Genomic DNA, 22689 nt, shown 5'->3' with positions numbered 1-22689 from the left:
GTGCAAAGAACCATACATATACATGTTTCACTGTACTTGGATATACAATGAATAGTCTATGATGTCATACACTTGTGTTTTACAGACAGTTGTCTGTTCTCAGTACTGGTGTGGCATGTTTACAACTCTTCATCCAGACTAACTGGACGGGTCCTCCTCACAGTTATGATCCTACTCAACAAATTCCTCTGCACTATCAGCAACAAGTAAGTTTACAAATTTACCATCTCTCTATGCATCAAACTCCCAAACTTATTTTTACTTTTATCAATCACAACCGATTCAAATTTACATATTTTATACACAGTATATTTATTGCATGAGAATCTCATAAGATTATGGTGTTTGGTGATATAAACTATTTTTTTTCAGGGTAACGATTTTCAAGAGTATATTTTTAACAGTCTGTGTTGTGATGAAGGCTCTATTTACTCTCTGGTTGGCAAGCCATTGTATTTATTAATAGCTCAGACATTATTAATTGATTGCCGAAAACTGCTGCCATCTTGCCAGGTAAATTGTCATTTCTTATGCAATTCCATTGTAAATTAATTTATATATTTTTTGAAAGCAGAATTTGGATATGAACACAAATAAATTCTGTTTTTCCATTCTAGACTGTTGACTGGTGGGCACTGAGATGCTTATTTGTGAAGCAGAGGCTTTTAGACGAAAGATCTCCCACATGTCATGATGAAATTATGCATCTAATTCAGCAAGGTATGTGTAGAATTTTGACTTCTGGCATATTCTGTCTTAGTCATGCATGACTATATAAAAGATCTCTATCATGAAGTAAATATCAAAGAAATTTGACACACTTATTTTCATTTATTTACAATTCCCTGTCCCATGGATTGTCTTTTTATTTTTAAAATTGATTTTATCCATTGGAGAAATACAGTACAATTTGTGATCTCAATAAATCATATATTATTAAGGTATTAAATCCTTACTAGGACTGTGTCATACATTTACTCTTAGACTAATGTTTTGTAACCAAGCACATTAAAGCCATGTAGCTGTTCTCATTTGAATCTTATTTCATAATTTAAAAGTCAATTAAATGTATTTTCACACCATTTTTCAGTGCAAACCAGTGACTTGCTCAGTAGCAGTGTTCAAAGTTTTACCAAAATCCAGTTTCATCTGGAATTATGTTACATTTATGGTTACTATTATGAATATCAGAAAGCTAAAGGAGAACTTACAAATGCAACAAAAGCAGCAGAATTAGAAGTGACGCTAGCAGGTATGTATTTGAGGTCACCCAAGGTCACCCGTGGATTGAGTTGTGTGATTACAATGTTGAATTTACATTTTTCACTTGAACTCATTTTCATTTTTTCTGGTTGGAGGATTTGAATTACAATTGCATATTCAGCATGAATGAATTCACATAAAAATACATTTACACTTCTCAGAAATTGTACATTGTAACTTACTGATGGTCATGAGCATTACAAATATATTTCATGACACCACAGTGTTATTTTCAATGAAAATGATTTTTAAAATGAAGTCATCCACAACTGTAACACAAGATTTTGTTTTGTTCATCCTGCAATCTTGACTGCTAAGTAGAGTTAGATGCAAGACGGTAATTGGTTCTATTGATGCATCGCAAATTGGACAATAGTATTTTAATTTAGCATACATTCTCATTGTCATCAAATATGCTGTACAAATTAAATCTAAATGAACAATGAACACATGTAGGCATGTATAATGAGAAACTGACACGCCCCTTTTCCATTTCCCTTAATATTTCTTATTTGATCATATTGTTTTTACAGGTGCTTTAGGGAAGAGAACTAAATTCCAGCATAATGACATAGCTCAGCTGTGTTTACAAGTGATTAAACCAGAAAGCAAAGCTCCAATAGAAGATTCAATCAAATTGGATGTAGATAGGCTTCCAAAGGTGTGATTATGTTAATAGTGTATGACAGGGTTCTCCCCAGAAAAAATGCATAGCGCCGGGGCTAATTTGCATAATAATTTGCATATCATTTACATATCTTTCCTTCATTGATTAACAGAACTTATTTACAATTATGAATATTAGTGAGCTCAGTCACAGGGCAAATATTTTTTTTAATGGAATCAACACATTATGTTTCACAATTTAGAAGAGTTTGAAACATTCTCGAAATACAAATGCTACAGACTAAAAACAAACACAAAAACATTATTGTTGCAATTTAATTGTTTTGTAAAACGTTGAAGGAAACTCATTCAAAACGTTAAGCCAGATTTATGTTCACGAATCTCATAATTTTATTCACTCCAAAAACATTCTCTTTCAAAAAATCGATCACGTAATTAATTGACGTATTGTTGTAATTTATTATTCGTACCATCAACTTCTAAAACGTTTACAATTACAGTAATGAGCGAACAAATGAAGCTTCAAAACGATCATCAAAGTTACGACGTGACATAACTTACTTGGCCATGTTATACACCAGTTATAGCAATAATTCCTCAACAAATTTTACTTCTTTTTTTTTTTTGATATGAAATGTCAGTAAAATCCGACTTATTTTTATCGGGAGCGATTATTTTTGATCACTTGATCGCTTCGGTCAAAAAAAAACAGACCCGCCATGTTTGTGAAACATTAGCATGTGTCCTTTGACCCGATGGATCAAGAATTCCATTAACCAATCAAAATGCCGCATGGTAATGCCGGTAGAACCCGAAGTTTTCCGAATGGTAGTGATCATAAAAATTACATTGCGGAAGCAAAGCGATGTCGTAGCACGATGTGTTGGCATCGATTTCAATTGAAAACTGCATGACAGCTTTCGAAAGAGGTGATTTGCAATTTTTAAAAGGTAAATTAGGTCTTGAAAGAAGAGTTTTTACATGATTCGCAATGATAACAGTTCAAATGTATTTTACCAAATCACGCAATAAACACGTTGTTTTTTTCTTGAGTAGCGTGAACTGATCGTGAACTCCGATTTGACCATGTTATATCGAGGTGGAATTGATTTTGAAATAATTTTAGCTTTCAATCCACAGTCCTGTGTTCAATCTAAAGACTGTGTCTATCGCAGAAAGTATTTACTTACAAACAAAGAGGTGCTAATTCCACAAATTTGACTAGCCGCTACGTATCGTGCGACTAGGTCTATTGTTTATAAATTATAATCCACGACTGGCAGGATGCGTGTCGGTCGGTATGTAATTATACCAACAATCAGACAATAGTCCTCGTCGGAAGCATTTCCGTGGTGGTCACTAATTTTGAGTGACGGTCGGGGCCGACCGGCGTGGCGAACAAAGCTTTTTCACATCTGATATTGGCATGTCAAATATGAAATCAAGCGCCGAGGTCCCAAGTGAAGCGCCGAGATTCACAGGTATAGCGCCGCGGACCTCGGCGCTAAAAAGCCCTGGGGAGAACCCTGTATGATAACTTGGTAATAATAATGCCATAGTCAAATGTTGTTACTCCTTCACTAAATAAATCATCATAATAATTCTCATATCCGTTAAAAAATATTGAGTTGGTATGGTAAGTAATGTCCAGTATGAATGAATAAATGAAAATGTGTGAAATTTTGTGACAAATTCAAGGCAAGTACAATTATGGCATTTAAACCTATTTCAAAGCAAATTTAATTTGGAATATCCAAACTATACATTTTTTAAATTAATTAATATATTTCGATTTTTTTTTCATTTTCGGCAATTTTCAGTATCTGTTTTAAGTCAATATGTTATTTTTTTTAGGATCTTCTTTTGAATGATGAAACCTTGTTGAATAAAGTGCAATATGCTGATCCAGAGCATAATAAAATACCTAATTTGAGTGGCTTGGAACAAGCACTGCTATTGGCTATGTGGTGAGTATTCTGAGTGGCCTGAAACAAGCACTCTTATTGGCTATGTGGTGAGTATTCTGAGTGGCTTGAAACATGCACTGCTATTGGCTCAGTAGGGAGTATTCTCAGGGTGGCTTTGAACAAGCACTCTTATTGGCTAAGTTACTTAAAATTAAGTGATTTTAACTCAGTTTTACTGACAGTGCAATTTTAATGTTTGACTATTGGGAATGTCAATGTCAATTTTTTCTTTCTTCATCTTCAGCATTGAACACAAGAGAGTTCAACCCAAACAAGAATTACTAGTGGAAGAACTTCAAAGCTATATTCAGGTAATGATTTATGTGTTCTTTTGATGATTTATGTGTGTTCTGAGGATGATTTTATGCTTTATGTTTGTTTTTTTGCAGAATTTCACTGTTGTGAATCCATGTCAAGTCAAATGTTCATTCACTGCTCCAAAAATATGTGATTTTCACTGACTTGCAAAAACTTGTCTCTCATGAAGTTGAAGTGTTTTACAGAATTTCATATCTTGTACATTTCATTTGCAGGTGATTCTGGAACAGCCAAGAGTATGGTGCATTCAGACAGTAGCACTGATGATGAGGAGTCTTTTAGAAGACAATAGAAGGAAAACTGTAGAAAGATCCATGATGCAGTTGGAGGTAACTGAATTCAATCAATTGTTCTCTGATCATTATAACTAAATTAAAACAGCATTGTGCTGCGTTTTTTTGCCATTTCAATCCCCGTTCGAAGACAATCAAGAAACAGAGTGATGTCTGTGAGTGCATCTGTGTGTGCATGCATGTTTCCGTTCATAAGTATCCGGCCATATCTCATACATGCTTGAATGGATCAAGTTAAAATTTCATTCGTACATCCTACATCTGCATTTGTTTCATGATTCAATTTAAGATGGCTGAAAAGCAGCCATTTTAATGCCTAAATGCATAAAAATCATGCATTTTCACCATTCCGGAATTGAATTACAGTCATGTGTGGACGGAATACGTTTAAACTTGCTACATACAGTGAACATAATGGGACCATGATGTACTCCATTTTATTTTTCAGATTGGGTTTAAAGTGGTCGACTGGCAGTCATTTAAAAAAAAAAATACATCTTTGACATGCCAGGACCGATCGAGTTAAAACTTCATGCATACATCAGACGTCATATCGGGCAAATGCATATTTTAATTACCATCAAATCCAAAATGGCTGACTGGCAGCCATCTTGTTTAAATGATTGCAGTTCTATGGAGCCATATCTCGTACATGTTGGTCAATGTTATGAATAAAGCATCAGTAGTCATGCAATATTTCATGTTCGTAATACAAACAGGGACTATGTCATTGACAATGACTCGTTTTCATATGTTTTTACCTTGCCCGTACCATCAAAGATGGAAGGGAAAGGTATATTAAGGGAAAAATTTTGTCCGGCGTTGTCGTTGTTGTTGTTATTCTAAAATATATGTATTCTGTATTTGACAAACAGTTCATTCGACAAATGAAAACTCACAGGAATATGTTTCAGCTATTAGAACAGAATGATAGAGTTTTTATAATACTAGTTTAAAAACGCACTTCAAAGATTGCAGTGTTTGAAGATGTAGATTCTCAGGAGGCAACAGTACTGTTGACTTCTCCCTCCACTGGACATCAACTAACTATTTAAGTTGATTTGCATACAAAGCAGAGCTTGCAACATGATAGCTATTCATAAAGGTTTTTTTTTTTTACTTTTCGTATAATACAGTAGTCACACAATGAGGCAGTTCATATTTGTCTCAGTGAATCATTAATTTTTGACAGACACCTGTACAAAATACTTGGACTAAAGCCAACTAAAATTTTCTGTTATCTTGCATGTTTTATGAATCTATTCACATCTAAATGCAGCACTTTTTTTTTGCAATGAGACATTTGTTTTTATACTAAAATATCTGAATTACTTTGAATAAAGCTGGAAATTATGTCCCTTAAAATAATTAAACAAATAAGGCACCAATGTTTTTCTAACATATTTACATCTTTTAAGGACATTTGGTAGACTGATTCTCCACTGTTGGTTCAACCCCAAAACTTGTTTGTATTCAAAATTAATTATGACAATGCATATTTATATTGAAACAAACTATGGTAAAGGGAATTATATTATATAACAAAGGGCAAGGTCACCAGAGTTCAACTATGTTTAATTTCTGTAGTAGGTACTTGTGTAAGTGGTGTCTGTTGAGAGGACTCTTTTCTTCTATTATTTTGTTATTGCTATTGCTGCTTTAATAACATTTGATGAGGGTCAATTTAGATGAAGTGAGGGTATCTCAATGACATATCCCTCTCCGAAAGATCAACATTTTTCGACATAGAACTATAAAAAAAAGAAATTCATGTTTAAAATCAAATCATTCAGTTTTTGTGGCAGATGTTCAATCTACATTTTTTTTTTACGCAATATATGAGCTTAGGTGAGTTTCAGGTCAACTTGAGTCAAGGGACACTGGTACATGGGTTCTTTTCACAGATATGTTTATGTTTCATTCCAGGTTTTAGTTAATCAGTTTAATAACAATATTCCTGAAGGTCCAGATAGGTTATATTTATTTTATGCATCAAATATGCCAGCCAGATGGAAAATTGAGGTAAGAATTTATGTCTAGAGCCTGTATTCATTATACTTACACTGAACATATTCATTGTGTTATGATGTTTATAACAGTTACACCTCAGGCTCTGTAAGCAATGGCATGACTTTTATACTACAATGTAGGTGATTTGCCATGTGAATAATTAATGACAACATAAAATATATATTGGTAGTCATTTTGCCAAAAGTGCCATTAAAATTGTATGTTGAAATTCTAATGGGGTGGATACCTGGTGATTTGAGTCTATACAATGTAAATCATTACTAATCACTTCAATTTAGTGTTGTCCATCTTAATTTTAAGCATTATTTAAATGACCAGCTATTATTAACAGGAACTGTAAATATATTCATCATCTAAATAGACAAAGTCAGGTTCATTTTCACCCTATGTGATCACAGTCAACATTTTTGTATGAATGCTTAATGCTTCCTTTTATACTTTAAAATAACGACCAAAACTGATTATTTTGGCAAATTAGTTTTGTACACGTAGCTAGCAATATACTTGGCTTATTGGGTGACAGTACAGCTGTGTTGTAATCAATGTTGCTCAAACGTGTAATAATGATTTACTGGCTTCCTGATATATTGCCTTGCAACCCAGCTGTACTATCATCCAATTAGCTGACAAAATTACTGACTACGTGTACAAAACATATTCGTGGCCACAGTAATTGCATGCAGGTTTTAAGTCTCTGTATGCTTGAGGAGTTCATTCAATCTGTGGAAGGTTAATTTAATTGTTTTTTGTTTCAGCAAAATTTTGCAAAGCTTTTAATAAGCCTTGGTGCTATAAGTACTGCATTGGAAGTTTACCTGAGATTGCATCTATGGGAAGAAGCCATTGAATGTTATCAGGCGTTAGGGAGATATGAGAAGGTATGTGTAACTATTGTAATCTATGGGAAGAATCCATTGAATGTTATCAGGCGTTAGGGAGATATGAGAAGGTATGTGTAACCATTGTAATCTATGGGAAGAAGCCATTAAATGTTATCAAGTGTTTGGGAGATATGAGAAGGTATGTGTAACCATTGTAATCTATGGGAAGAAGCCATTAAATGTTATCAAGTGTTTGGGAGATATGAGAAGGTATGTGTAACCATTGTAATCTATGGGTAGAAGTCATTGAATGTTATCAGGCATTAGTGAGATATGAGAATGTATGTGTAACCATTGTAATCTATGGGTATAAGTCATTGAATGTTATCAGGCATTAGTGAGATATGAGAATGTATGTGTAACCATTGTAACCTATGGGTAGAAGTCATTGAATGTTATCAGGTGTTTGGGAGATATGAGAAGGTATGTGTAACCATTGTAATCTATGGGTAGAAGTCATTGAATGTTATCAGGCATTAGGGAGATATGAGAAGGTATGTGTAACCATTGTAACCTATGGGTAGAAGTCATTGAATGTTATCAGACATTAGGGAGATATGAGAATGTATGTGTAACCATTGTAATCTATGGGTAGAACCCATATATCCGTCACTATATATGTCAACCCTATGGTATTGGTCTCTAATCCCACATTACTACTGCACCCCACCAACTGTAAATAAATTTCTTGAATTACCCAAAACCCAAAATGATGTACTTCTCCTGCGTTTAGCTGTGTTTGTATTCAATACTATAAAACTTAGGAGGGAAGCCGCTGAAATATTGTAAATTATTTAAATGTTTTGTATTTACTGTTTTGGGCCGATGGCCATGTATCAGTTAATAAAGATCCAATACTGGTACTATAATATTACACGTGTATAACTATATCCTTATGTTTTCTACAATACAGGCTGAAAATCTTATACGAGAACAATTGCAAGTCAAAGAAACCGCCAAGCTGTGGTGCATTCTGGGAGACGTGACAAAGGTTTGTTTTTAGAGTCAACTAGTATGTTTTTCTGTAAAATTATTGCAATGACAAAAAAAAGAACTTGACAGTTAATTGTTTTTCTTCATTGGATGATAGGACAAAGAGTGTTATGATAAAGCGTGGGAATTCTCGAAGCATCGAAGTGCACGGGCGCAGCGGTCACTGGGAAACTATTATTATTTCAAAGATGACTTTGACACAGCTATTAAACATTTCCAAGTTTCTTTAACTTGTAATGCATTGCAAGTGAGTATCAGACAGTGTGCGTTGTTCGTTGTACTGTGTGCGTTGTTTGTTGTACAGTGTGCGTTGTTTGTTGTACTGTGTGCGTTGTTCGTTGTACTGTGTGCGTTGTTTGTTGTACTGTGTGTGTTGTTCGTTTTACAGTGTGCGTTGTTTGTTGTACTGTGTGCGTTGTTCGTTGTACTGTGTGCGTTGTTCGTTGTACTGTTTGCGTTGTTTGTTGTACTGTGTGCGTTGTTCGTTGTACTGTGTGCGTTGTTCGTTGTACTGTGTGCGTTGTTCGTTGTACTGTGTGCGTTGTTTGTTGTACTGTGTGCGTTGTTCATTGTACTGTGTGCGTTGTTTGTTGTACAGTTTGCGTTGTTCGTTGTACTGTGTGCATTGTTTGTTGTACTGTGTGCGTTGTTTGTTGTACTGTGTGCGTTGTTTGTTGTACTGTGTGCGTTGTTTGTTGTACTGTGTGCGTTGTTTGTTGTACAGTGTGCGTTGTTTGTTGTACAGTGTGCGTTGTTCATTGTACTGTGTGCGTTGTTCGTTGTACTGTGTGCGTTGTTTGTTGTACTGTGTGCGTTGTTCATTGTACTGTGTGCGTTGTTTGTTGTACAGTGTGCGTTGTTCGTTGTACTGTGTGCATTGTTTGTTGTACTGTGTGCGTTGTTTGTTGTACTGTGTGCGTTGTTTGTTGTACTGTGTGCGTTGTTTATTGTACTGTGTGCGTTGTTCGTTGTACTGTGTGCGTTGTTTGTTGTACTGTGTGCGTTGTTCGTTGTACTGTGGAATAATATATTTGCTGCAATCATCATTTTGGTGTAGTTAATTTTTACTGATTTTAACAATTTTTTAGCAGAATTTTACTTCAGCTGACAAATTTCACTTGTAAAGATAAATTTTAATGAAAAATAGTGAATTCTACTGTATTATGACCTACAAGCTCATGCATCAGAGAGGTAATATTACTGAAAATTGAATTGACGTATCGTAGTCGTAATTTTATTTTTCGTATGAATAGTCAGTTGATTGATCATTTAGTATATTACAATCGATTTAATTTTTCCAATAAATTCTGGACAGCTGTGTATACAGGATAATCTGATAGTTGAACTACAAGCCAATCAACTTTGCAAATGATGACTTTTTGAAATAACCGATTGTCTTGTATATTTTCTTCTCTTTGTTAGTATGACGTGTGGTTCAGGATGGGTTATGCTGCCATGCAAGCTGAAAGATACGACATAGTTGTCAAGGCCTATTATAGATGTGTAATCCTTGATAATGAAGTAGGTGTATTTTTAGTTGACAATATTTAAAGACTCATTTGTCATTCTTTGGGATTACACTATGTCTTCATGGGAGGTATTACTAGTACATTTATATCGGAATGAGCCAGTATCTTAGTTTTTGTATTACAGTATATTGTTATTCATTTGGCAAAAATTATAGTTAACTCTGCTGATCCAGACAAGAGACTTTTAGTGCCAGTTTCTCCTAAATTAAGGGATAACAGCCAATCCCTGGGATTGCACCATGGCATTCTGGGACATAATTTTTACTGGAATAATTAATCACTTGTTTCTCCAAATTTTTTTCAAAAATACATGAATATATTAAATCAAAATCTTATCGCATTAAATCATTCCCATTTTCATTTTAGTATTTAAAAACAATGATTCCATCAAAGATGTATCCATCTCCTTCCATATTCAATGCAATAAATCCTGACCTGAAAATAATGCAGTTGTAGCCGACGGCACAAAAGCATGCACTGTGTCTTGAAATTACCTGCTGCGGTACTTTCCTAGTCTACTGATTTTGCTGTACATCTCCATATGTGGTTTTGTGTATACTTTTGAAACTATTAGAGAGTAATGACGTCTAGGGTAGTGCAATTACAGCGATAAATCAAGCAGTGCATGAAATCACCTCTCTTGTTTCTGTCATGCTTTCCCTGCAAATGACGGCTCATTTCAAACAACCGACTACATTTAATTATACTGGGAGAGTATAGAATTGAATTCTGTAAAGACTGGTATTAACTTGTTTTCATCTGTGTCTGTCCCGACATCATTTCATAATTATTGTCTATTCCAATATTGCAATGGTTTTATTTGATTTAGTCACTTCGCTAAATCTCAATGGCTGTTGTATTCAATACTTCATATTACCTACTGCCTCATGCCTGCCTATACACCAGAAATCTCAATTTCTTGGTCAGTGGCTAATATTTGATTGAAATTTGAAAATGTTGCTTTTAGTTGGACCAAGTTTTGAAATTGATTATTAATTAAATATATTTACAGTTTCTTAGTAACTGTTGTATTCTGTAAATACTAAAAAATTGAAAATTGAAAAATTGTTTGTCTCAGTCTCTGCCTAGGGTATGACTATAGTCACTGTAATTAAAGTCTTATACTTTAATAGTCCACTATAGAATACATGTAATTTTGGGTTAATGTATTCTCCCATTAGAGGTCAGTTGTACTTTTAATATTGATTTTAATACATTGAAAGAATTAATATGCTAATTAGGGTAGTGTTGTGCTGTTTATTTCAAACTATAAATGATGATTTGATATTAGTGAGAAGATTCATAAATTTACAATTAAGCTCATTAATTAGTTCCTGGAGTTTATTGTATTTTTTTTCTAAATTTTATGCTGACAATAAGATGATTCATCAATAAATTAGCATTGCATCTGATAAACACTTTTACTAGATATGTATAAATACAGTTTATTTTTGCAAAATAGGAATTTGCTGGATTAAAATAAAATTACCATTGCACTTATATCACTAAGGTATAATCACTAGTACTGATGTAAATCTGATGTTGGCTACATACCCTTTTGTAATGTGTCTTACCAATCATAGTATAAGCTTATTAACAAAATACAAGAATTTCCGTCAAACAGGTTGCATTCAGATAATAACAAAGCATACACTGTACGGGGACAGATTGCATATAACATAATTTCACTGATTTGTGATTAAAACTACATTCAAAATACATATTATTACGAAATTTTAGTTTTCCATCTGGTAAATTTTCAAAAGAAACTGATGATTAAGAAATAACAATATTCCTACATTTCTTTTTAAATTTATATTTTTAATGATAAATGAACTTGAAAAATGTTTGCAGTAAATAAATGTCAAATGAATCCACAAAATTCATAAATTTCTGTTGATTATTCTTATTTGAAAATTAAAAAAATGTACATACAGGTAATAAAATTTGATCAATCAGAATAGATATTAATTTACAAAATTAATTAGCTTTATGTTAATAGTAATTGGTAAGATTGGATTTCCTACAACATACTAATAGTTTATTACCGTTGATATCAACTGAGAGTTCCCTTTTTTTTCAACTAAATACCAAAACGCGCATCTCTTATCAGATGATTTGATACGCACTCTTAAAAACAGTTTTGCCCCGAGGCCAATGATTGAGTTTCCTGTGCCGCATACTGTTCTATAGAGTAACTAGAAAGACAACAAATTTGTATAATTCATTGCTTATTAGATACCCAGTTTGAGTTCTTTTAAGTTTAATCAGTGAGTGTTTCATAGCAAGGCCTGCAGGCAGAAAGACATTCATGTTTGACATGACATGCTACACTGATATATTTGAACCTTTGTGAGTGCGTAATGGCAGCTGTATGTCGTATATTTGTTTGATTACTGACGTCGTATTTCCATGCTGTTCGTCAGATATTTGTTCAAATTACTGAAGTTGTACGTCACCCCGTATGTGTCAGATATTTCTTCGAATATTCCATGAAATATCCAATTTTTACTGTTAATTCTTATTTTTACTCTTATTTTTCATTTGTCTAAAAAAAATCCTTGGGGTTAATGACGAAAACTAATATCAAATGCTTTTGGTTTTTGGCTGGTGGGATTGTTAGTGCTTTTGACATTCAGTCCTTTGACATCACGTTCACTTCAGTGAACATTCTACGACTAATTAGCGTTCTGCACTGTCATTGAAATGTTCCATGTTTTACTACAGTCAGTAGAAGATGATAGTCATGATATCGGGCTGCTGCAAAATATACGATTAAATAACAATTTAATTGCTTACTGCGTATTATGTAATATGTAAAATTGCATGATTCAACTACAATCTTCTACTAGGACTGAATCACAAACCCCATTTTGTGAAAGATAACACATCTCTAAGCATACTTAGCAGTGGAGTGGAGATATTCATATAAGTGAATGCCTGTCAAATTTTAATACAAATGACTTGAAAATACCATCTTGATTACTTTAATAGTATGTGCAAACCTTAGATGGACCTCTATCAGATCTTGTGATGATAGCTTCTAGTTTTAGTTTTTTTTGATAAAAAATGATATTATTGCATTCTTCAAAAAATTTACCAGCCTAATTGCATTGATACTTGGATCTCTGTTGGATTTGTAACTCGGTGAGAAAAATTGCCATGGCAACAACCAAATAAACTGTCACAGTTGTGATATAGCAAGAATATTGTGATAACAATGGCTATTAACCTTTATCCAATATCTAATCGTACAGAACATTAATTCTGTTTTGAGGAAAACAATCTAATAAGACAGGAGGTATTTTAACTGTAAGGTCGTTTGTAACTTTATTCAGGGGTAGACAATATTAAATAAGCGGTGAGTGGAAAGAACGATAATATAATTTGTATATACTTACTATGAATTATATTTGCTTTGATTTTATTTGTCAACAACTGAATATGTGCAAGTCCTTTCTTTCCGGGAAAGACAATCCTCCCTAATTCTCCCTAATTCAGTCTTCCACATCACCATGTTTCCAATAAATCCTTCCTATAGCATCCCGGCAGGAATTCAGTCTTCCACATCACCATGTTTCCAATAAATCCTCCCTATAGCATCCCTACAGGAATTCAGTCTTCCACATCACCATGTTTCCAATAAATCCTCCCTATAGCATCCCTACAGGAATTCAGTCTTCCACATCACCATGTTTCCAATAAATCATCCTTATAGCATCCCTACAGGAATTCAGTCTTCCACATCACCTTGTTTCCAATGAATCCTCCCTATAGCATCCCTACAGGAATTCAGTCTTCCACTTCACCATGTTTCCAATGAATCCTTCCTATAGCATCCCTACAGGAATTCAGTCTTCCACTTCACCATGTTTCCAATGAATCCTCCCTATAGCATCCCTACAGGAATTCAGTCTTCCACATCACCTTGTTTCCAATGAATCCTCCCTATAGCATCCCTACAGGAATTCAGTCTTCCACTTCACCATGTTTCCAATGAATCCTCCCTATAGCATCCCTACAGGAATTCAGTCTTCCACATCACCATGTTTCCAATAAATCCTCCCTATAGCATCCCTACAGGAATTCAGTCTTCCACATCACCATGTTTCCAATGAATCCTCCCTATAGCATCCCTACAGGAATTCAGTCTTCCACTTCACCATGTTTCCAATGAATCCTCCCTATAGCATCCCTACAGGAATTCAGTCTTCCACATCACCATGTTTCCAATAAATCCTCCCTATAGCATCCCTACAGGAATTCAGTCTTCCACATCACCATGTTTCCAATAAATCATCCCTATAGCATCCCTGCAGGAATTTAGTCTTCCACATCACCATGTTTCCAATAAATCCTCCCTATAGCATCCCTGCAGGAATTTAGTCTTCCACACCACCATGTTTCCAATAAATCCTCCCTATAGCATCCCTGCAGGAATTCAGTCTTCCACATCACCATGTTTCCAATGAATCCTCTCTATAGCATCCCTACAGGAATTCAGTCTTCCACATCACCATGTTTCCAATAAATCCTCCCTATAGCATCCCTACAGGAATTCAGTCTTCCACATCACCATGTTTCCAATAAATCATCCCTATAGCATCCCTGCAGGAATTTAGTCTTCCACATCACCATGTTTCCAATAAATCATCCCTATAGCATCCCTGCAGGAATTCAGTCTTCCACATCTCCATGTTTCCAATAAATCATCCCTATAGCATCCCTACAGGAATTCAGTCTTCCACATCACCATGTTTCCAATGAATCCTCCCTATAGCATCCCTACAGGAATTCAGTCTTCCACATCACCATGTTTCCAATAAATCATCCCTATAGCATCCCTGCAGGAATTTAGTCTTCCACACCACCATGTTTCCAATAAATCCTCCCTATAGCATCCCTACAGGAATTCAGTCTTCCACATCACCATGTTTCCAATGAATCCTCTCTATAGCATCCCTGCAGGAATTCAGTCTTCCACATCACCATGTTTCCAATAAATCTTTCCTATAGCATCCCTGCAGGAATTCAGTCTTCCACATCACCATGTTTCCAATGAATCCTCCCTATAGCATCCCTACAGGAATTCAGTCTTCCACATCACCATGTTTTCAATAAATCCTCCCTATAGCATCCCTACAGGAATTCAGTCTTCCACATCACCATGTTTCCAATGAATCCTACCTATAGCATTCCTACAGGAATTTAGTCTTCCACATCACCATGTTTCCAATAAATCCTCCCTATAGCATCCCTACAGGAATTCAGTCTTCCACATCACCATGTTTCCAATAAATCATCCCTATAGCATCCCTGCAGGAATTTAGTCTTCCACATCACCATGTTTCCAATGAATCATCCCTGTAGCATCCCTGCAGGAATTTAGTCTTCCACACCACCATGTTTCCAATGAATCCTCTCTATAGCATCCCTACAGGAATTCAGTCTTCCACATCACCATGTTTCCAATAAATCCTCCCTATAGCATCCCTACAGGAATTCAGTCTTCCACATCACCATGTTTCCAAAAAATCCTCCCTATAGCATCCCTACAGGAATTTAGTCTTCCACACCACCATGTTTCCAATGAATCCTCTCTATAGCATCCCTACAGGAATTCAGTCTTCCACATCACCATGTTTCCAATAAATCCTCCCTATAGCATCCCTACAGGAATTCAGTCTTCCACATCACCATGTTTCCAATATATCCTCCCTATAGCATCCCTACAGGAATTCAGTCTTCCACATCACCATGTTTCCAATAAATCCTCCCTATAGCATCCCTACAGGAATTCAGTCTTCCACATCACCATGTTTCCAAAAAATCCTCCCTATAGCATCCCTGCAGGAATTTAGTCTTCCACACCACCATGTTTGCAATGAATCCTCCCTATAGCATCCCTGTAGGAATTCAGTCTTCCACATCACCATGTTTCCAATAAATCATCCCTATAGCATCCCTGCAGGAATTTAGTCTTCCACACCACCATGTTTCCAATGAATCCTCTCTATAGCATCCCTGCAGGAATTTAGTCTTCCACACCACCATGTTTCCAATGAATCCTCTCTATAGCATCCCTACAGGAATTCAGTCTTCCACATCACCATGTTTCCAATAAATCCTCCCTATAGCATCCCTACAGGAATTCAGTCTTCCACATCACCATGTTTCCAATAAATCATCCCTATAGCATCCCTGTAGGAATTTAGTCTTCCACATCACCATGTTTCCAATAAATCCTCTCTATAGCATCCCTACAGGAATTCAGTCTTCCACATCACCATGTTTCCAATAAATCCTCCCTATAGCATCCCTACAGGAATTCAGTCTTCCACATCACCATGTTTCCAATAAATCATCCCTATAGCATCCCTGCAGGAATTTAGTCTTCCACACCACCATGTTTGCAATGAATCCTCCCTATAGCATCCCTGTAGGAATTCAGTCTTCCACATCACCATGTTTCCAATAAATCATCCCTATAGCATCCCTGCAGGAATTTAGTCTTCCACACCACCATGTTTCCAATGAATCCTCTCTATAGCATCCCTGCAGGAATTTAGTCTTCCACACCACCATGTTTCCAATGAATCCTCTCTATAGCATCCCTACAGGAATTCAGTCTTCCACATCACCATGTTTCCAATAAATCCTCCCTATAGCATCCCTACAGGAATTCAGTCTTCCACATCACCATGTTTCCAATAAATCCTCCCTATAGCATCCCTGTAGGAATTTAGTCTTCCACATCACCATGTTTCCAATAAATCCTCTCTATAGCATCCCTACAGGAATTCAGTCTTCCACATCACCATGTTTCCAATAAATCCTCCCTATAGCATCCCTACAGGAATTCAGTCTTCCACATCACCATGTTTCCAATAAATCATCCCTATAGCATCCCTGCAGGAATTTAGTCTTCCACACCACCATGTTTCCAATGAATCCTCTCTATAGCATCCCTACAGGAATTCAGTCTTCCACATCACCATGTTTCCAATAAATCCTCCCTATAGCATCCCTGTAGGAATTTAGTCTTCCACATCACCATGTTTCCAATAAATCCTCCCTATAGCATCCCTACAGGAATTCAGTCTTCCACATCACCATGTTTCCAATAAATCTTTCCTATAGCATCCCTGCAGGAATTCAGTCTTCCACATCACCATGTTTCCAATAAATCCTCCCTATAGCATCCCTGTAGGAATTTAGTCTTCCACATCACCATGTTTCCAATAAATCCTCTCTATAGCATCCCTACAGGAATTCAGTCTTCCACATCACCATGTTTCCAATAAATCTTTCCTATAGCATCCCTGCAGGAATTTAGTCTTCCACATCACCATGTTTCCAATAAATCCTCTCTATAGCATCCCTACAGGAATTCAGTCTTCCACATCACCATGTTTCCAATAAATCTTTCCTATAGCATCCCTGCAGGAATTCAGTCTTCCACATCACCATGTTTCCAATGAATCCTCTCTATAGCATCCCTACAGGAATTCAGTCTTCCACATCACCATGTTTCCAATAAATCCTCCCTATAGCATCCCTACAGGAATTCAGTCTTCCACATCACCATGTTTCCAATAAATCATCCCTATAGCATCCCTGTAGGAATTTAGTCTTCCACATCACCATGTTTCCAATAAATCCTCTCTATAGCATCCCTACAGGAATTCAGTCTTCCACATCACCATGTTTCCAATAAATCCTCCCTATAGCATCCCTACAGGAATTCAGTCTTCCACATCACCATGTTTCCAATAAATCATCCCTATAGCATCCCTGCAGGAATTTAGTCTTCCACACCACCATGTTTGCAATGAATCCTCCCTATAGCATCCCTGTAGGAATTCAGTCTTCCACATCACCATGTTTCCAATAAATCATCCCTATAGCATCCCTGCAGGAATTTAGTCTTCCACACCACCATGTTTCCAATGAATCCTCTCTATAGCATCCCTGCAGGAATTTAGTCTTCCACACCACCATGTTTCCAATGAATCCTCTCTATAGCATCCCTACAGGAATTCAGTCTTCCACATCACCATGTTTCCAATAAATCCTCCCTATAGCATCCCTACAGGAATTCAGTCTTCCACATCACCATGTTTCCAATAAATCCTCCCTATAGCATCCCTGTAGGAATTTAGTCTTCCACATCACCATGTTTCCAATAAATCCTCTCTATAGCATCCCTACAGGAATTCAGTCTTCCACATCACCATGTTTCCAATAAATCCTCCCTATAGCATCCCTACAGGAATTCAGTCTTCCACATCACCATGTTTCCAATAAATCATCCCTATAGCATCCCTGCAGGAATTTAGTCTTCCACACCACCATGTTTCCAATGAATCCTCTCTATAGCATCCCTACAGGAATTCAGTCTTCCACATCACCATGTTTCCAATAAATCCTCCCTATAGCATCCCTGTAGGAATTTAGTCTTCCACATCACCATGTTTCCAATAAATCCTCCCTATAGCATCCCTACAGGAATTCAGTCTTCCACATCACCATGTTTCCAATAAATCTTTCCTATAGCATCCCTGCAGGAATTCAGTCTTCCACATCACCATGTTTCCAATAAATCCTCCCTATAGCATCCCTGTAGGAATTTAGTCTTCCACATCACCATGTTTCCAATAAATCCTCTCTATAGCATCCCTACAGGAATTCAGTCTTCCACATCACCATGTTTCCAATAAATCTTTCCTATAGCATCCCTGCAGGAATTTAGTCTTCCACATCACCATGTTTCCAATAAATCCTCTCTATAGCATCCCTACAGGAATTCAGTCTTCCACATCACCATGTTTCCAATAAATCCTCCCTATAGCATCCCTGTAGGAATTTAGTCTTCCACATCACCATGTTTCCAATGAATCCTCCCTATAGCATCCCTACAGGAATTCAGTCTTCCACATCGCCATGTTTCCAATAAATCTTTCCTATAGCATCCCTACAGGAATTCAGTCTTCCACTTCACCATGTTTCCAATGAATCCTCCCTATAGCATCCCTGCAGGAATTCAGTCTTCCACATCACCATGTTTCCAATAAATCTTTCCTATAGCATCCCTGCAGGAATTCAGTCTTCCACATCACCATGTTTCCAATGAATCCTCCCTATAGCATCCCTACAGGAATTCAGTCTTCCACATCGCCATGTTTCCAATAAATCTTTCCTATAGCATCCCTGCAGGAATTCAGTCTTCCACATCATCATGTTTCCAATAAATCCTCTCTATAGCATCCCTGCAGGAATTTAGTCTTCCATACCACCATGTTTCCAATGAATCCTCTCTATAGCATCCCTACAGGAATTCAGTCTTCCACATCACCATGTTTCCAATAAATCCTCCCTATAGCATCCCTACAGGAATTCAGTCTTCCACTTCACCATGTTTCCAATAAATCCTCCCTATAGCATCCCTACAGGAATTCAGTCTTCCACATCACCATGTTTCCAATAAATCCTCCCTATAGCATCCCTGCAGGAATTTAGTCTTCCACACCACCATGTTTGCAATGAATCCTCCCTATAGCATCCCTGTAGGAATTCAGTCTTCCACATCACCATGTTTCCAATAAATCATCCCTATAGCATCCCTGCAGGAATTTAGTCTTCCACATCACCATGTTTTCAATAAATCATCCCTATAGCATCCCTGCAGGAATTTAGTCTTCCGCACCACCATGTTTCCAATGAATCCTCTCTATAGCATCCCTACAGGAATTCAGTCTTCCACATCTCCATGTTTCCAATAAATCATCCCTATAGCATCCCTGCAGGAATTTAGTCTTCCACATCACCATGTTTCCAATAAATCATCCCTATAGCATCCCTGCAGGAATTCAGTCTTCCACATCTCCATGTTTCCAATAAATCATCCCTATAGCATCCCTACAGGAATTCAGTCTTCCACATCACCATGTTTCCAATGAATCCTCCCTATAGCATCCCTGCAGGAATTCAGTCTTCCACATCTCCATGTTTCCAATAAATCATCCCTATAGCATCCCTACAGGAATTCAGTCTTCCACATCACCATGTTTCCAATGAATCCTCCCTATAGCATCCCTACAGGAATTCAGTCTTCCACATCACCATGTTTCCAATAAATCATCCCTATAGCATCCCTGCAGGAATTTAGTCTTCCACACCACCATGTTTCCAATGAATCCTCTCTATAGCATCCCTACAGGAATTCAGTCTTCCACATCACCATGTTTCCAATAAATCCTCCCTATAGCATCCCTACAGGAATTCAGTCTTCCACATCACCATGTTTCCAATATATCCTCCCTATAGCATCCCTACAGGAATTCAGTCTTCCACATCACCATGTTTCCAATAAATCCTCCCTATAGCATCCCTACAGGAATTCAGTCTTCCACATCACCATGTTTCCAAAAAATCCTCCCTATAGCATCCCTGCAGGAATTTAGTCTTCCACACCACCATGTTTGCAATGAATCCTCCCTATAGCATCCCTGTAGGAATTCAGTCTTCCACATCACCATGTTTCCAATAAATCATCCCTATAGCATCCCTGCAGGAATTTAGTCTTCCACACCACCATGTTTCCAATGAATCCTCTCTATAGCATCCCTGCAGGAATTTAGTCTTCCACACCACCATGTTTCCAATGAATCCTCTCTATAGCATCCCTACAGGAATTCAGTCTTCCACATCACCATGTTTCCAATAAATCCTCCCTATAGCATCCCTACAGGAATTCAGTCTTCCACATCACCATGTTTCCAATAAATCATCCCTATAGCATCCCTGTAGGAATTTAGTCTTCCACATCACCATGTTTCCAATAAATCCTCTCTATAGCATCCCTACAGGAATTCAGTCTTCCACATCACCATGTTTCCAATAAATCCTCCCTATAGCATCCCTACAGGAATTCAGTCTTCCACATCACCATGTTTCCAATAAATCATCCCTATAGCATCCCTGCAGGAATTTAGTCTTCCACACCACCATGTTTGCAATGAATCCTCCCTATAGCATCCCTGTAGGAATTCAGTCTTCCACATCACCATGTTTCCAATAAATCATCCCTATAGCATCCCTGCAGGAATTTAGTCTTCCACACCACCATGTTTCCAATGAATCCTCTCTATAGCATCCCTGCAGGAATTTAGTCTTCCACACCACCATGTTTCCAATGAATCCTCTCTATAGCATCCCTACAGGAATTCAGTCTTCCACATCACCATGTTTCCAATAAATCCTCCCTATAGCATCCCTACAGGAATTCAGTCTTCCACATCACCATGTTTCCAATAAATCCTCCCTATAGCATCCCTGTAGGAATTTAGTCTTCCACATCACCATGTTTCCAATAAATCCTCTCTATAGCATCCCTACAGGAATTCAGTCTTCCACATCACCATGTTTCCAATAAATCCTCCCTATAGCATCCCTACAGGAATTCAGTCTTCCACATCACCATGTTTCCAATAAATCATCCCTATAGCATCCCTGCAGGAATTTAGTCTTCCACACCACCATGTTTCCAATGAATCCTCTCTATAGCATCCCTACAGGAATTCAGTCTTCCACATCACCATGTTTCCAATAAATCCTCCCTATAGCATCCCTGTAGGAATTTAGTCTTCCACATCACCATGTTTCCAATAAATCCTCCCTATAGCATCCCTACAGGAATTCAGTCTTCCACATCACCATGTTTCCAATAAATCTTTCCTATAGCATCCCTGCAGGAATTCAGTCTTCCACATCACCATGTTTCCAATAAATCCTCCCTATAGCATCCCTGTAGGAATTTAGTCTTCCACATCACCATGTTTCCAATAAATCCTCTCTATAGCATCCCTACAGGAATTCAGTCTTCCACATCACCATGTTTCCAATAAATCTTTCCTATAGCATCCCTGCAGGAATTTAGTCTTCCACATCACCATGTTTCCAATAAATCCTCTCTATAGCATCCCTACAGGAATTCAGTCTTCCACATCACCATGTTTCCAATAAATCCTCCCTATAGCATCCCTGTAGGAATTTAGTCTTCCACATCACCATGTTTCCAATGAATCCTCCCTATAGCATCCCTACAGGAATTCAGTCTTCCACATCGCCATGTTTCCAATAAATCTTTCCTATAGCATCCCTACAGGAATTCAGTCTTCCACTTCACCATGTTTCCAATGAATCCTCCCTATAGCATCCCTGCAGGAATTCAGTCTTCCACATCACCATGTTTCCAATAAATCTTTCCTATAGCATCCCTGCAGGAATTCAGTCTTCCACATCACCATGTTTCCAATGAATCCTCCCTATAGCATCCCTACAGGAATTCAGTCTTCCACATCGCCATGTTTCCAATAAATCTTTCCTATAGCATCCCTGCAGGAATTCAGTCTTCCACATCATCATGTTTCCAATAAATCCTCTCTATAGCATCCCTGCAGGAATTTAGTCTTCCATACCACCATGTTTCCAATGAATCCTCTCTATAGCATCCCTACAGGAATTCAGTCTTCCACATCACCATGTTTCCAATAAATCCTCCCTATAGCATCCCTACAGGAATTCAGTCTTCCACTTCACCATGTTTCCAATAAATCCTCCCTATAGCATCCCTACAGGAATTCAGTCTTCCACATCACCATGTTTCCAATAAATCCTCCCTATAGCATCCCTGCAGGAATTTAGTCTTCCACACCACCATGTTTGCAATGAATCCTCCCTATAGCATCCCTGTAGGAATTCAGTCTTCCACATCACCATGTTTCCA

The 22689-nt window shown here is 37.1% G+C and overlaps 1 protein-coding gene across 1 annotated transcript in view; it reads left to right on the top strand.

The window, feature by feature from the left end:
- The window catches only part of LOC100378145 (tetratricopeptide repeat protein 27-like), a 42929-nt gene that overhangs the window by 4556 nt on the left and 15684 nt on the right, over positions 1–22689 (top strand). The window contains exons 3-15 of the mRNA XM_085493045.1: positions 86–206; positions 373–513; positions 618–720; positions 1091–1252; positions 1797–1924; positions 3745–3857; positions 4102–4168; positions 4391–4504; positions 6395–6490; positions 7255–7377; positions 8294–8371; positions 8471–8620; positions 9796–9894. Coding sequence (XP_085349171.1) covers positions 86–206; positions 373–513; positions 618–720; positions 1091–1252; positions 1797–1924; positions 3745–3857; positions 4102–4168; positions 4391–4504; positions 6395–6490; positions 7255–7377; positions 8294–8371; positions 8471–8620; positions 9796–9894 — 1495 coding nt within the window. The remainder of the gene's footprint in view (positions 1–85; positions 207–372; positions 514–617; positions 721–1090; positions 1253–1796; positions 1925–3744; positions 3858–4101; positions 4169–4390; positions 4505–6394; positions 6491–7254; positions 7378–8293; positions 8372–8470; positions 8621–9795; positions 9895–22689) is intronic.

This window comes from Saccoglossus kowalevskii, chromosome 2 (genome assembly GCF_978046115.1).
Source record: "Saccoglossus kowalevskii chromosome 2, keSacKowa6.1, whole genome shotgun sequence".
Classification (NCBI taxonomy): domain Eukaryota; kingdom Metazoa; phylum Hemichordata; class Enteropneusta; family Harrimaniidae; genus Saccoglossus; species Saccoglossus kowalevskii.
This window is presented reverse-complemented; position numbering and strand designations above follow the sequence as displayed.